The sequence below is a fragment of the Psittacula echo genome, assembly GCF_963264785.1.
Source record: "Psittacula echo genome assembly, chromosome: 2".
Taxonomy (NCBI): Eukaryota; Metazoa; Chordata; class Aves; order Psittaciformes; family Psittacidae; genus Psittacula; species Psittacula echo.
The window spans coordinates 112,129,061-112,144,757 of NC_137737.1; the positions used below are offsets into that span (position 1 = coordinate 112,129,061).

The 15,697-nt window shown below is 37.8% G+C and overlaps 1 protein-coding gene across 2 annotated transcripts in view; it reads left to right on the forward strand.

The window, feature by feature from the left end:
- Nucleotides 1–208: 208 nt before the first annotated feature.
- The window catches only part of TTC39C (tetratricopeptide repeat domain 39C), a gene marked incomplete at both ends in the record, with an annotated part of 36,689 nt that continues 21,200 nt past the window's right edge, over nt 209–15,697 (forward strand). The window contains 4 exons of one of the 2 annotated variants that reach the window (XM_080611113.1): nt 209–354; nt 10,981–11,029; nt 12,552–12,680; nt 13,653–13,767. In XM_080611113.1, the coding sequence (XP_080467239.1) occupies nt 209–354; nt 10,981–11,029; nt 12,552–12,680; nt 13,653–13,767 (439 nt within the window). The remainder of the gene's footprint in view (nt 355–10,980; nt 11,030–12,551; nt 12,681–13,652; nt 13,768–15,697) is intronic. The other variant, XM_080611114.1, reaches the window with a different exon arrangement.

Sequence of the window (15,697 nt, forward strand, 5' to 3'; positions counted from 1 at the left end):
AGGGTTTGCGGGCGCGAGGCGGGTGCAGGGTCGTTGCAGCGCGGTCGGGTGAGGGAAACGCGGGCCGGCGGCGGGCGTTGGGGCGCCGCCGGTTCCTCCCTTCAGGCACTGTGAGGCGGCACCGGGAAAGGGCAGGCGGGTAGATAGATAGATAGGTGGGTAGGTAGGTAGAGGAGAGCCGGCTGGGTCCCGCTGCCTCCTCATCGTTATGGCCGGCTCGGAGCAGCCGCCGCCGCGGCGGGAGGATGGGGAAGCGCCGCTGCCCATCGAGGACGCGGAGCTGGCGCTGGCTGGCATCAACATGCTGCTGAACAACGGCTTCCGCGAGTCCGACCAGCTCTTCAAGAAATACAGGTAGCCCCGGCCGCCCCTCCGCCGACCGATCACTCCCTTCCTCTCTTCCCGGGCACAGTCCCCCAGCACAGCCTCGGGCGTCCCCGCCGCCGCAGGTGGCCCGGCCTCGGCGCACCTGTCTCCGCAACCCACCTGCGCGACCGCGCCAACCCCGCTCTCTACTCTCAGACGGCCTCCGCTCCTCGGCGGGACCGTGAGGCGCGCAGGACCCCCCCGCCCCGTGCCTTTACCCTGGGCAGGGGTCTTGGCGCGGGAAGCCTTGCCCTCCGCGGCTCCTTGGAGCGGGGAGGGTTGTTGTGCACGGTTGCTGCCTCAGCTGGCGCTCTGTGGGGAAGGGGCACGCGTGCTTCGCCGTCGTGGCGGTGGGTGAGAGGCTGCAGCTCCGCGCTGCGGGGTCTGCGGTGTCGCCCTGTGGAAGGGCGGGGGAAGAAAGGGCCGGGCAGGGGTCGGTCGGCGAGTTCCTCAGTGGCAGCGCCCGCGTTTCGCTAACGACCGTGAGTAAACATACACGTGTGCCTGGAGACGGCTCTGGGGGGAGGAAGGAGAGTTTCGCTCCGGTGCTCATGTGTGATCTGATCCGTGAACGCTACTCTGATTCTCTTCAGACTGTCAGATTATGTTTATGATCCCTACGTACGTCGTGTCAAGGTTTGTGCGTTAAGTAGTTATCCGGTAGGAATGGCGTTAACGCAACTGTGTAAGTCGATTTTAACAAGAGATTGCCCATACCTGCCCTTGCGTTTTTTCTGAGGACTAACGTGTTCCACCCAAGCTTGAGCTGCTGTAATTGCGCATACGTTGTGAATAATTAATATGCACTATGCTGTTGTTGTCTGTGTGATTAAAAAAGACTTGGACTTAAAATAGCACATCATAGCGATGGTGTACTTATGTACTTAAATCTTACTTACAAAAAGGATGTCTGAATGTAGAGTGGCGGCAGTGAGGCAAATTAATAAAGCCCCCCTTGATAATAATGCAATCATAACTTCACTGTGTACCTGCCACAATCTAATATTAAGCATGCTATTCTGGTTTTAGTATATACTGCGGCGTTACATATGCAATATAGTTGCATGGAACTAACTGCAACATTGCAGGTGACAAGTCGGGTCCCTATTTTGCCTTCCTCTCATGCATAACATGCAGCTCACGTTCTGAGGGTACAGAGTTGCACTCTTACTTATTTCTTGAGTCTGTTGGGGTCCTCAATTGTTCTAGGTATCTAAGGAGCCTGTTGGTTTTGGTTGTTTGCTTTTGTGTATTTTTTTAAGGTGCTAGTTAAGGAGCACTTGATGAGGTTTACTCTTCTCCAGTTTCTGGTTGTGTTGTACTGTTGCTTTCTCTCAGTAGTGTCAATATGGAAGTAGTTTAGGAAATCTAAATACGTGATGCTTCTTACATTGTATAATAGTGCTAGGGAGTAAAGTTACTAAGGTTCCTATTTTCAAAATACAATCCTCCCTTGAAAGGGTGAATAATGATCTTTTCTGCAAGTTGTTCTCTTGGTTGTCTAGAAGATTTATTACTGATGATTTTTTAAATGCAGACACTTGTCTTTTTTCTTTTTTTCTTTTTTTTTTTTTCCCCTGAGGTGTGGGCTTTTCTTTGTTCAATTTTTATCAAGAAATGCCTTTGAGTTCAGTTTGGTCTTGATACTACCTACCAAGAGTAAATAGGAGTTTCTTCATTAGAGTAAGTAGTTTTTATGATTCATAAATTGATAATTGCTGTCTTAGTTTTTTAAATGACTGTGAAAATCTTTGGCCCCATCTACCTCATCCCAGAATTCATAGCAGGGTTGTTCTTTCTGTGAAGTAATAGACTTTTATTGAATGGCAGATTAGCTCTATGTTGAAACTTTGCTTTAGGCATGAGAGAAGATACAGCAGAGTATGCTTAACTTCCTATAAATCAGATTTTTTTGAGATGTGCAGTGAGGTCAACTTCTTTTTCCTAATGGTTTTTGGTTCCATGCTTGTATGTCTTTGGATGTGTTCTTTCTTCAAGAACTTGAGTAAAGTTGTTAATGTTTCTTTGCATATGGTCTTAAATTAGTATATTTTTGTTGGTACATGCTTGACAATATGAAATAGAACCCATCCTAAATGGGGCTGGTAAGCCAAATGAGCAGCTTTTGGGAGCTGTCTGTAGTTTAATGTGGATGTTAGTAATTTGCAGCACTAGAGCTCAGAGATGTCTGATGAAATACAGCTTTTTGAACTCAATGTGAGTGAGTGCTGTATTTTGAATGACCTTTCTTATAGAAAGTGTTAATTCTAGACTTCTGCCTAAGCAGGTAGTTTAGCTCTGTTTCAGAACCTAAACAGCTGTCAGATGAATCCTAGCAGGGAAGGGAGGAATGGTATTTATTTTTTCTTACGGGAACTGTTCAAGAACCTGCAAGTCTCTGTGGAAACTCAAGTATTCATCAGAACTTCAGTTTCATTACTCACACTATTTAAACTAGTTAAAACTGTTCCTTAGAAACTACTTGTTTTGCTTCTGCTTTTTATTTGATTTTTTTCTCCGTATGCCACCTGAAGGATTTTGTAAAAAATTAATTCATATCAATGCTGCTATCTCTGTGGGCCAGTAGACAGCCTTGATGAGCTGAAGGACAGCTGCCATTCCAAAGAAGGAATGCTTGCTTTCTTACTCTGCATTTTTGCCTCTTCTAGAAGGCTGGCTGATGAGCCCAAAACCAGTTATATTTGAAAGCTGGTAATAATGCAGTCCTTGAGAAAACCAGGGTAGAAATTGCAGCTGTGTTTCATGGGTGTAACCACACCTGTAAAGTGTTGCCTATGAAGAGTTTTGGTACTTTGAAGAGTGATGGTACTTTGAAGTTACTGTGTAAAGAACCATTGTTTCTGTGTTGGTCATGGGAGGATAGTGTTTTGTCTTTGGTATTTAGAGTTCATATATATTTAGAACCTGAAGAAGTCAGATGAATGTGTCTGTTATATGTCAGATACTCTATGCAGTTGCAATGACATGTTGTACCTCTGTAAAACAGTTAATGATTTGTCAGGTGTAGTTTGTGACTTGTTTTAAATTATACTATGAGGGAAGATGTGACATCATGGGTTTGAAAAATCATCTGCAAGTAGCGTCAACATGCTTTTTTTTAGGTGTATTTTTTTTAAGAAGTCTGGATCATCCACCTGCTAGTGGTGACAATGTTCTGAACGTGAACCAAATACCAGTGAGTGTAATGTTTTCCTGAATCAGTGAGAGCACCACTGTCTTTAATGCTTGAAGCTGTCTTGAGTCCCCACACTGCTAACTCATATCTGGAACTGTCGAGTATCGATCTTTTTATTCAGCTTGAGCAATGCTGACACCATTCCAGTTCTCATCAGCTTAAATTTTGAGTACCTGTAAAAGCTGTAAGAGATGCGAAGGCTAACTAAGGACACTGCCACTAGAGATAAAGCCCACCATCAGCCTATGGGATGGTATAATTTTGGTGAGCAACCCTGACACTAGCAAGAAAGCTGGAATTGAAGTGTTGTTTTTCCCCTTCTAGCTTTGTGGATTCCTAAACACTTAAGAAAGGAAGAAACTGTCAAAAGAATGTATTTTTAAGAGCATTTGCAATTCAGAAATGATTTAAAAACTTCCTCCAGCTAAGAGGAGAGAAAACTGTGTCAAATAAAACAGGAGCTTTGTAGCTGAATGTTGACTCACAACATAAAGCATAAGATCAGGGTTATCATTTTACAAGAAATCCAGCAATCTTCTGTCTCTTACCAGGGAAACATTTGATTCTTTGCATGAATGACTTTTACTTCTGAGAAGGCTTGATAAAGTCTTCAGCTTGAATCTGAATGAAAAGAGAAATGGTACAAGATTCAGAAGTATAATGTATATAATATGGTCATCTTCAAAGAAGAAAGTTGGGATGATGTAGAGATACGACTTTAATACAAAATGTGTAAAGATTTGAAGAATGGGGTCAGTGTAGGAAAACACTGTACAACCTGCTAGAGTAAAGCAGGACATAGAGAAAAATGGAAAGTTGGAGGAAATGGGAAAGGAATGGAAAAAAGCTTAGTATGGTTACTTCAAAAACCTGACATTTTTAAAGTTTTGACAGGAGAATTGGAGCTAGGTGATCTTAAGGTCCTTTCCAACCCTAACTATTCTATGATTCTCTGGTACAGTATACATATTAACAGACATACAAACATTAGAAATTCCATGGGGGGTGATTGAACCTAATACTAGCAATTTAAAATGATGTCTGTGGCCAGAATACTTTTGGCCCAAATACAAGTCGAGACAAGGTGACATTAGTCCGGCATTGATAAGGAGGTAGATTATGGCCAGTGTGTGGGCAGTCTAACTGCTGTTGAAATTCTTATTTATGTAGTTTAGCAAAGGAACCATAAGAACAAAATGTAGTAGTTTAGTAGATGTTTTGGTAGCTTCTGAAAAGATAAGGACTGCAGGGTGGGAACTGACGTAAGTCAGTTGAGAGAAGGATGATGGCATCTTGATCAGCAGTGTGAGAATTGAGTCGTGTGCTCTCATAGCATCCCTTTGTGCTGCTTTTTTTTATTGCAATGATAGGCCCATGAGCAGTTGCTAGATGGATGTATAGAAAGGAGAGTTATATATGAGGGAGTGATTTTTAGCAGCAATATTCTTAATGTGTAATAAATAGGTACCTTAAGTGAGGTAAGATTTCATTGCTCAAGGCTATGCAGAGCCCATTATAGTAATAGTGAGGCACATAAAACCAGTGCCAATTTTCCAGTTATGTGGATAAATTAGAAGAATTTTAAGTGTTCTACAGTTTAAATCTTCCAGACATAGGGTGCACAGAGATGATTGCATTGAATGTGAAGCTTAGTTTTGTGACTCTAATGGCAGACATGGGTGTTGTTGCCAAAAGAAGTGATACAAAGAGTAGAGCGAGATTGAGAGATCCATTTGGATCCCCATTCAGAGCAAAATCTGGTGGCTAGAAGTCCAAGGGAAGATGACAGAAAGCTAACCCAAAATCTGAGTTTGTAACTTGGAAATTAGAAGTCAGATTTGGGTGGAGATGGTAGAAGAGGTGTGATATCAAGCAGGTCTTGTTTTAACTCTGTGAATGATACAGATATGACTCTTCACGCTTCCTAGTCACCCATTCTTTGATCTCCTAGTAAATTATTTCAGGTTACTGTGATGGGATGGATATGTTTTTGTTCTAATACACTTAGAGCTCAAAGCTGTTACGAAGTTACATGATGTCAGTTAAGTTACTATAGTTTGTCCTGGAAAGTAATTTCGGTCAGGTTAGTTGAACCTACAGTGGAAAAATATTTTGGAAAAGTCCATAATTCTTATGGATTAAAGAGTAATTGGACAATTAGTACAAGTCAGTTGATATAACTAGATTGTGTGTCAGCTTTGTAACTACCTTTCAAAGTAAAGGTCCAATTTAAAATCCTTTTCATAATTCTCAGTATTTTGATATTCTTGTGCATCTAATTAACATCTTGAAGGTAAAGCAAAGTAATTCCTTGTTAATTTACAGAAAGAGAAGACAAATCATGTAAGAACCGGATGGGACAGGGCCACAGATTTATTCTCTTTATATTACTGAATTTCTCTTTTGGTTATGTGTTTCTAGTGAAAATAGAAGTGTATGCTAAGGACTTATCCAGCAGTTAAAACAAATTTGGTCTGATTATGAAATAGAAGCTAACCCTAGATCGGACATTTGCAGTTCTCAATGTATCTTACTTAATACTGTAATGCTTTTGTGACATGTATATTGCCTTAGTAATTTCATATACCAGTGTTGGCTGTGTACTTGTGTAAACATCTGTCTTATGTTTGTAGCCTCAGAAATATTTTTTTAGACTATATTCTAGAATAATCTGTGATGGAATAAGGACCAAAGGATTTGTATGTTGTTGCAGTAAATTCCTTAACCTTGGTTTATAGGTTATATGTATTTCTGCTTGTTCTAAAATATTCAGTAGCTGCTTCTATATTTATCTGTGAACTTTCATGAATTCTTCATTTTTCATTATGCTTTACTCTCATGCTTTGGAGGAAAATAACTTGTTTTGTTTCAAATTTAGCATCATTGTATGATGATTGGAATTCTTAGCGGACTGTGTTTAATATAGCAGTGCCTAGAAGAGTGAGGAGGAAATGTTAGCAGGTTAATTACTTAAATTTAAACCTGAGCTAGGCTGTAGTAGCTTTAGAAGTGGTGTATTTGTAAGTGGAATACTATAATGGAACTGGCTGTAGAAAAAAGAAGATACTGAGGAGTAATTGATTTTTTTCTTTTGGTGTGCTTCAGTTCTGATTTTTTTAATGGTAAAATTGGGCTGTATGATCTCAGCCTTATACCAGGGCTTAAAACTTCTGAATGTTACCATTGTGGTCTTTTCCAGCCTAGTTGATTCTGTGATTCTGTGAGTATGAAAATGGGGCACAGCACAAACCTTTCTCCTGACAGTGAATTACTGTCTTGGAGATATGCCATGCAATGAAGTGAATTAGTCAGGGTTTATTGGGAGGAGCAATATAAAACCAGTTCATATACCTGAGAAAAAGGTCTGCTTCAGCGCTCTTAAGATTATGACTTCTGACTTGAGCATAGTTCTACATGCCAAATTTATTGATACGTACAACCTTTTACTGTGGTATCTGGTGGAAATGGTGTTAATAGCACAGTTTCTTATAATAAAGATATCTTCTGAGTCCTGGTTTCATAGATGAGGTGCAAACAGTATTTTGCAAATATGTCTGGAGACAATTTTTCTTCATCTTCGAGCTAATTAAAAGCCTTGAGATTTTTCTTAATGGACATTACTGCTTCAAAGTAGTGCGGACAACCTGGGTAGTGCAGTGCCCCAGTGTTCATTTCTGTTCAGTTCCATAACTTCTGTCAACATCAATGTGGCCTTTGGGTTGCTGTTGGTATTTTCTCAAGTGCGGCCTCATTTTTTTTGTATCTTAACTTTTTGGAATCTGTCAAAAGATGTAAAATCAGATCTGATGCTGAAGGTCACTTAGAAGGCGTTTGAGCTGAGAGTTGTTTTCATGGAATTGTGCTTTTCTCAGAAGCTTACTGTCATCATTAGTCATGCCTTAGTGTTTATTGGGACAGTTCTGTGCTATTGCAAAGTGTTTTTTCCTAGCTCTCGAGGAGAAGATAACCCTAAACTGTTGAAGAATTTGTCAGCCAACAGAATATTGGCAAAGATTGAGCACTAAACACAGTAGTTGTTTAAAACAGATTTTAAATGCTGAAGTTACCTTAACAAATGAACTTCCATAAAGCTGCAGCTATAGTCTCTACTCAGTGACTATGCAGGAATATGGTGGAAGTGTCTCTTATTTTCTGTAGTGATGGCACAAAAACTTTCTGAGGACCTCCTGTGGTAAAGTTCTCGTGTTTTGTTTGCCGAACCTCGTGGTCTCAGCAAAAGCATCTCCCAGACATAGTACAATATTATGCATCATGTTTTCTTGCTTCAGGGTCCTTATGTGCTACAGCCCATATGTGCTGTAATGACAATGCTTTTTATAGATGGAGTGACTGAAAATTAAAAAGAAGTAATGTGCAATGTTTTACCTCATGTATTGCAGCTGGTGATAACATCAGAATAATGTAGCTCCCCAGTTTTTTGTCATCTTTGATTGTAGGGGATGAGCTGTTAGCAAAGTGAGCCATGAGTGTCAGAGTGCAAGCAAGTGAAGCAGTTTTGAAGCATCAGTTGAAAAGATAAGTATTTATTTGGTGAAGAAACTTCGCTTCACTTGGACAAATTTTCATTGCTCGCAGTAAGTACTTCAGTATCTTTTCTAATTTTGGAAGAGCGGTTGGCTCTCAACTGTAACTAGCTGCCTGTCTTAACATATTATTAAAATTTACCAAAAAAAAACCTTTCAAAATGCTTATTTAAATGCTGATACTTTCACACACATAGAATTATAGAATGGTTAGGGTTGGAAAGGACTGTAAGATCATATATAGTTTCAACCCCGCCTGCCATGGGCAGGGATGCTTTGCACTGGATCACATCACTCAAGGCTCTGTCCAGCCTGGCCTTGAACACTGCCAGGGATGGCTCATTTACCAATTCTTTGGGCACGCTCAGAAACAGGCTCTTGCAGTCCTGAAAAGAAAATCTACTTTTTAAAAATGTCTGAATAGTATGCTTGAATTAGCATCTATGTTGAGCTGTTGAAACAGCAGTATGTGTGTGCTGTTTGATTTTTCAACTGTATTCCCGTTTATTCCATTTTAGTAGTTTCATTCTCAAATGTGGCCATTATTCAGGTTGCCCTATATGAAAATATTGTTTCCATAGACAGGGAATTAGTTTGCCTCTAAAGCTGATTTTTTTTTTTTATTTTTTTATTTTTTTATTTTTATTTTTTAAGCTTCAGTAACTATTTCAACAACAGGAGGATCTTTTTCTAGAAATTAATAGAAAATGAAAAGTGGTCTGGGACTTAAGATGTTTTCATATGCAGTGCTTTTACTATTTATTCTGTAATTCCACAGTATTTGTAGTTTGTTAATAAAACTTGTGTCTTTCTTGCCAAGTTCTAAGGAATGCCTGGATGCTACTTCTGAAAGCCAAATGCATATGTTACTAAGCTTGTTTGATTTGCTTATGCACGTTTCAGAGAGAGGGAGAAAAGTATGTAAAAATCTTGATACTGTTGCGCGAAGTCTTACTTAAAGTGTAACACAAAATTTACAAGTAAATTATTCTGTAGGTGTTCAGATGCTGAAATTTTAGTTACTTCATTAACTTAGATTCTTTGGATTCATGTGTGTTAGTGAAGTAACATTGTCAGTGTGGATGCAAACCTAATATTCAAGATGTGTGTTCTAAGGATCTTACTGGGAAGTGCAAACCTAATTAACTGTTTCTTAAGTCATGTATTTTTATTTTTCTGGTTATATTCAAATACTCTTGTGGCTGAGTTAATTCACTTTGATAAACAATATTTGTCTGCCAGTTTTCTCTTCTGAATGGCCTTCAGTATGAGAAATATTATCTAGAGATGCCTACTGAAATATTTAATAATGAAACAAAATGAAACATTTGGTCTAATTTTGAGCTTCCTTGAAAGTATGATGTAAGTGCAGGTTTTTACATCAGGGCATAAAATTGCTTGTACTGATATGTTCTGCAGTTTTAGATTCATTGGTGTTGATAGCGCAGTAGGTATGACCTTGTAGGTTATGTGCTGTGGAGTATGGTGATAAGACTGGCTGTTGAATGGGTCCCATATGCCTCATGAGTTTAAAACTGGATTAAAAGATAGCCATGTGCCTTCTGCAGCAAGAGTTCATGCTCAAAATGCCAGTTGCAGAAGTCTAACTTGAGTAGCTGATTTCTCCTGCTCTGTAGCACAGAGGTTGGTAGAGAACAGTCCAGGTACTGAATAGCTGAAGCATTTGCTGGCAGTTGTTTGATAGCCTGCCAACACAGGGGAAAATACCGAACCTGTTTTTCTTTTGAAAAAATTATGTAGTCATGTGCAAGTTATGTTGATCTTGTATCTATACACATTGCTCAGTTCTGGATGTACATAGGAAAAAGGAAAGGTTTTCTGTTCTGATTTGCATTGCTTGCATTCGCTGTTTATCTTTCTTTTTCTTTTGTTCATGTACTTGCTTTTAGGTATTTATGCTAAATCAAAAAGTGAGAAAAGGGAGGAGCTGAATTATTGACTTTATTATTGAGTTATAATAATTGTAACTACTTTGGTTATAAGGTTTGGTTTTGGTTTTTTTTCTTTTTTTTTTTTTAACAAACTCTTGTATTATAATATGGGTTTATTACTGTAAATCTGTGTTGTAATAAACGATATGCAACTTTCTCCTTGTTTTTCAAGTGCCTGTCCTATTTTGAAAGGCTATTTTAATCTGAAGCTTGCAGAGTTAAGTTGGAAGCAGTGTTAAATCCTGTACTATAGCAATATATGTACCTGTAGCATAAATGTTACCTATTCTGAAATCTTCGAAGTCAGTGTTTTATATAACCTGGCAGCCCACTGCTGAACAATGTGGGTCAGTAGTACTGCTGAGACCCTGAAATTATTGTTTTGTTTTAAGTGCCTTCTGTGTGACATTACCGGAGCCTTGTGGTCTGTGTGACTATGGTAGTCCTGCAGCTTACAACCTGTCCCATATATTACCAAGATTTTGCTTGCCTGCGTTTTTTGATCTGGCAGTTGATTTCACCCTTTTGGAATACTCCCATAGATAGAATAGGTGAAGCATCTTAAAAGCTATTCCACTTAGTTTTTGTGGATACATAAAGTAGAATTCACGGATCTTAAATTTTCTGCAGCTCCTTTTTTGCCTGCATTGAATGTATTTTGATGGTGGTGGTTTCTCTTAATATCCACATCTTAATGCTTGATTTTTAATTTTTTTTTAAGATAAATTCAGTTTTAATAAAAGTGATGATGCTTTTGGCTTTCCATTTCCATTATATCTTGCAGAATATATTTGTTTGTAACTTGATACAAACCCTCAAGATTTATTTACAGATGTATAAGTTAAAATCAAGAAATGTAATATCTACCTTTATGATAGGAAATAGGTGCAAATATAGTAACTACATTTTGTTTTCTTTACAGAAACCATAGCCCATTAATGAGTTTTGGAGCCAGTTTTGTCAGTTTTTTGGTGAGTAGCTGAGAGCAGACAGTATAAACCTCTTCTTTTTTGGTTAATGTTTATGTGTATGCATGTGTTCATAATGGTTGATACTTTGTTTCTTTTTATGAGGCTGTTTTCAAATTTTTGGATTAAATGTAGCTACAAAACAAATAATTATTATATAAGACTTGCTTATTCATGTGGTTTAAATGTAAAGTTTCTGTGATTCAGCTTCTCAAATATATGAAATGTGTTCCATAAAAAATGCCATAATAAAGCCCTCTCTTAAGTGAGCACTAGAAGTTTTATTAAAATAATACTCATAAATGCCATTTTCTTCATAGCTTTTGCTATTGAAAATTTCTCCATGCATATTGCCTAGTGACAGTTGTTAGTTCAGTCCATTCGCATTGCTTCATAGAATAGAGTAGAACTGAGAATATTGACTGACTAAAGAGTCATAATGGGCCTGTTAATGCTTTGAAGAAAGTAATGAAGAAAGAGTCATAGAGAGTGTGTTAAATGCTTTTCTTTTTTAATGTATTAAAAATGAGAATATCTTGTATAAAAAATGAGCAGGTGTTTTAGAAAATGTTTAGATCTTGGTTTTCAGGCTGTCCTTCCTCTGACTTTGGTGCTTAATTTTGATGACACCAGAAATCATCTATGGTAATATTACGTTTTTTTAAGGACAGGATTTATTATAATATGCCACAAATAGGTAAGTTGTAAATGAAATTAATTTGAATTTTCTCTAATGTTTGTAAACTATGCAATATGGAAAAAATGTATTGGTTAGGAAACCTGGGGCATGAGCATATGCTTCTAAGTCCATGGAGAAAGAAAGGAAAGAGGAAGAATCTCAGGCTTGCTTAACTGAATTGATGTGCTGAACCAGTGTAACATCACAGTGCAGCATCAGTGGATCTTGGAAATATCTTGCTTAGCTACTGTTCTAAACATAGCAGCAGCACTTTCTGTGCTGGTTTCATTCAGAGCTTTCATTTAATAAGGCATTAGGAAAAGAAGTTTGTTGTCCTGAAATTCTTTTGAAATCGGTTCAGCAGTAGCTGGAGTAGGATGTGGGTTTTTCCTTCATACATGTGTAGGAACTGTGGTTGTTATTTTGAAATAGCTGTTACTTGTTACTGGCTTTGGAGGCCTGTTACGTGGATGAATTGTATAAAAGCAGTACCTGCACAGATGCAAATCATGCCTTAGAATACCATAATTAAAAATGAATTTGTATGAATTTTTCTTCTGATTAATATGACAGCACATTCAGTTTGACTGCGTATGAAGTTTTAAGACAAGGGGTTAGGACTTAATATGTTCTGATTTGTCTTGAAATTTTGGTGAAGTGCTCTCAAATCTCTAATTCGTTTTTTCTGTATAGAAGTATGTCTACTGATCTGTGTGTATTAATACTTTTTTCTTACTAGTAAGTTTTAATGTCAAGTTTTCATACAAACTTTTACTATCCTATAGCTTTTATAGAAATGAAAATATTTATGATTTTTGTCATTCAAATGTGTTTACGTTTTGGTAGAATGCCATGATGACGTTTGAAGAAGAAAAAATGCAGCTGGCCTGTGATGACTTAAAGGCAACAGAGAAACTTTGTGAAAGCGAAGAAGCTGGAGTTATAGAAACAATCAAGAATAAAATTAAAAAAAATGTAAGAATATTATTTGTAAGACATGGAACTGTATTGGATAAAAATTTCTGGAATTTCCTTTCTGTTCTCTTTATATTTTGAATTGATGATTTTTGATATGTGAAGAGCAGTTGAGATCAATTTAAATTTAGAAATGAAGTAAAATTTTCTGTTTGGATTTCTTAATTATCATAAAATATTTAGAGTCAGTAATCTGTCTTCTAAAGCAACAGGTTGTGTTGATATTAGTAGTTTTTTTTAACACATGAAATTAGAGTCCTGCTGGGATTATTTCAGGAAGCTTGTAGCCCATCTAATTGAGGCTAACTTTAATTCATACATGCTCTAGTAACAGTCAAAGGTTGTGATGTTGAGGCTGCATAGTGCTGTGTGCCAGGCATATTCCTAGGGAATTTTCTTTACTTTTTTTAGATTTTTCATTCTAAATAAGAATAAAGCATGCAGCTTGAGAACTAGTTGAAGTAGTCATACAGAAACATCCAGTGAGTAGCCTGCCTACTGTGACATAGCAGATCTACAGCAGAAGCAGCAGCCATTTCTCTTCAATATTTAGTTTCCTTAGTAAAAAGTACTGAATGCAACATATTTAATTCTCTGCTCTTTAGGGGCACTGCATTTTCTCTGTCACTTATCATATAGTCGTTTCTGTGCTGTTCCTATCTGACATCTTTTAGTTACATGTCTGGTGTCGTTAACAGTAATGAAATGAAATTTAAATCTGTTTTGAGTATTTGTAGAATCTTAAGAAAAACATTTGGTAGTATATATGTAAGATTTCCCTGTTTGTTAAGTAGGATCTTGCTTGATGACCTATCAAAGAAACTTTTGCACTTGAGAATGCTGAGTTAAATTAGTAGCAGTAGTAGAACTTGAAGTTAATTTTGGATTTTGTTAATTTTTTTAGATTGATCAGTATTTTCTATTATCTTTGTTAACATCTTTCTGTGCTCTGTGTTTGTATATTCCAAACAGGTTGATGGACGAAAATCCACTCTATCCACGATAGATCGTCTACAAAGACAAATAATTGTAGCAGACTGTCAAGTCTACTTGGCTGTGCTCTCATTTGTAAAACAAGAGTTATCAGGTGTGCTGGGGCTTTAAGGTTTAGATACCTTTTTTCGTATGATGTCTTTTTAATAAAGTTTGATCATAAAGTGGCAATATGACTGTCAGTAAAGATGATTTTTTTTTTTTTTTTTTTTTTGTAAGAAAGAGCATAGTTCCATTTGAAACATTCCAAGATTGGTACACTTGCAGATGTGCTACCTACCTATGTGTAAGTAGTAGTATCATAAAATGAGTTGTATTAGTACAGATTACAGATTTCTGCTTTTTTTTTTTCACACCAGTAATCATATACAACCTATTCTCCTTAGATAGGCTGGAATCCCTTGCATGTTCCCATAGAAGCATTTGAGGAGTTGGTACGAGGACGGGTAGCATCTGCGTGCTTCATGTGGCCTATAAAAGAGGCTGTAAGTCCAGGCCACTGGGAAAATCCTAATGTTCCATATGCATTCTGTTTGTGACAACTCAGGGAGGTGACAAACTGCCAGTGAAAGTAATCTTAAATGGAGTGGGGTGAAGATGGAACTGCTGAATTGGTTCTTATTCTCTGGTCACCAAAGTGTGTCCTTGTGTGCCCAAGAGGTTAATCCTGTCATGTTGAATACAAACCTCCTTTTCTCTGCTGCAGATCTGTTTCTAATGTTCTCTTGCATTCCTGGATTTCTTGCACAATCTTAAAACGTGCCTTCAACCATTAGTTTATTGAAAATGAGGTCAGGGTCATATACAAAGTGAGCACATTCCCAGGTTCTTAACGAATAAATTATACCAGTCAGACCAGATTGACAGTGAAAACCCTGCTGAAAGGAATCAGGGAAATAACATTCAGATTATTTAAAATAACACTAAGATCTTCAGTTAAGGGCGTAATACTTTCTGTGATGTGCAGACTTGGTTTCTTCCAAGCCATCAAGAAAGTGGTTGGTTCTAGCTAGCAGAAATTCAGTGGGTTTATCCGCCTGCTGCGTGTGTAGTGCTGCAGGAAGCTTTTCTTACTGTTCTGGTGTGATTCTGGGTTTTCATTTGTGTTTGGGGTTTGGTTTGTTTTTGTTTTTGTGTGGTTTTTTTTTTGTTTTTGTTTTTTTTTGGTGGTGGTTTGGTTCTTTTCATTGGGGTTTTGTTTTGGTTGGTTTTTTTTTTTTTTTGGGGGGGGGGGGGGCGCCTCTCCCTTGAAGTTGTTTTCTTATTTCAGTATGTATTCTGCGGCTGCATAACTGGGTTGGATGCTGTAATGAGGGTGGTGTCTGTTCCCTTTCTCCTGTGCTGCTCAGAGAACTGAAATGGGTAGCAGAGTACTGCAAGGTGGTATTATTTGGGTTACTCTACTCAGTAAAAAATATACCTGAAATCTGTAGTTAAAATTCCAAGCTGTTAAATACCACCTCAGCAACTGCTGGTTACTGCTGTTACTGAACTGTTCAATCCATTATTTCAGTTTTTTGAGTATACTATCTTTCTGATTATGTATAAAAAATCTTTTTTTTTGTCATGTTTCTGTACCAAAATAGCAACCAGATTATTGAAATGAGTGTGATTTTCAAAAAAAGAAAAAAAAAAAACAACCCCAAACCAAAAAACAAACCAAAAACCAAACCCACCCAAAACCAACCAACCAAAAAAAACCTCAAAAAACAAAATGCATTCTTCAGAAGCAGACAAATATTTGTGATCAGTGGATGGGTGAAATGTTTTTTGTTTTTCTTCCTGGAACAGTTTGACAAGAAGCATATGATGACATGCAGGCTGCTTTCTCATGTGCCTAACACATTTTTGATTTTCTTTTCTGCCCTCATGGATGTATTACAGATAGTTTCATCATAAAATTAGTAACACAGCAACTTACATTAGCTTCCCACAGCAATATTGAACTACCTTTTCTTGATACTTACCACCACTGTCATGGGCCTGACCACTTTCCCATCATGGTGGGAAATCAGCTCACTGGT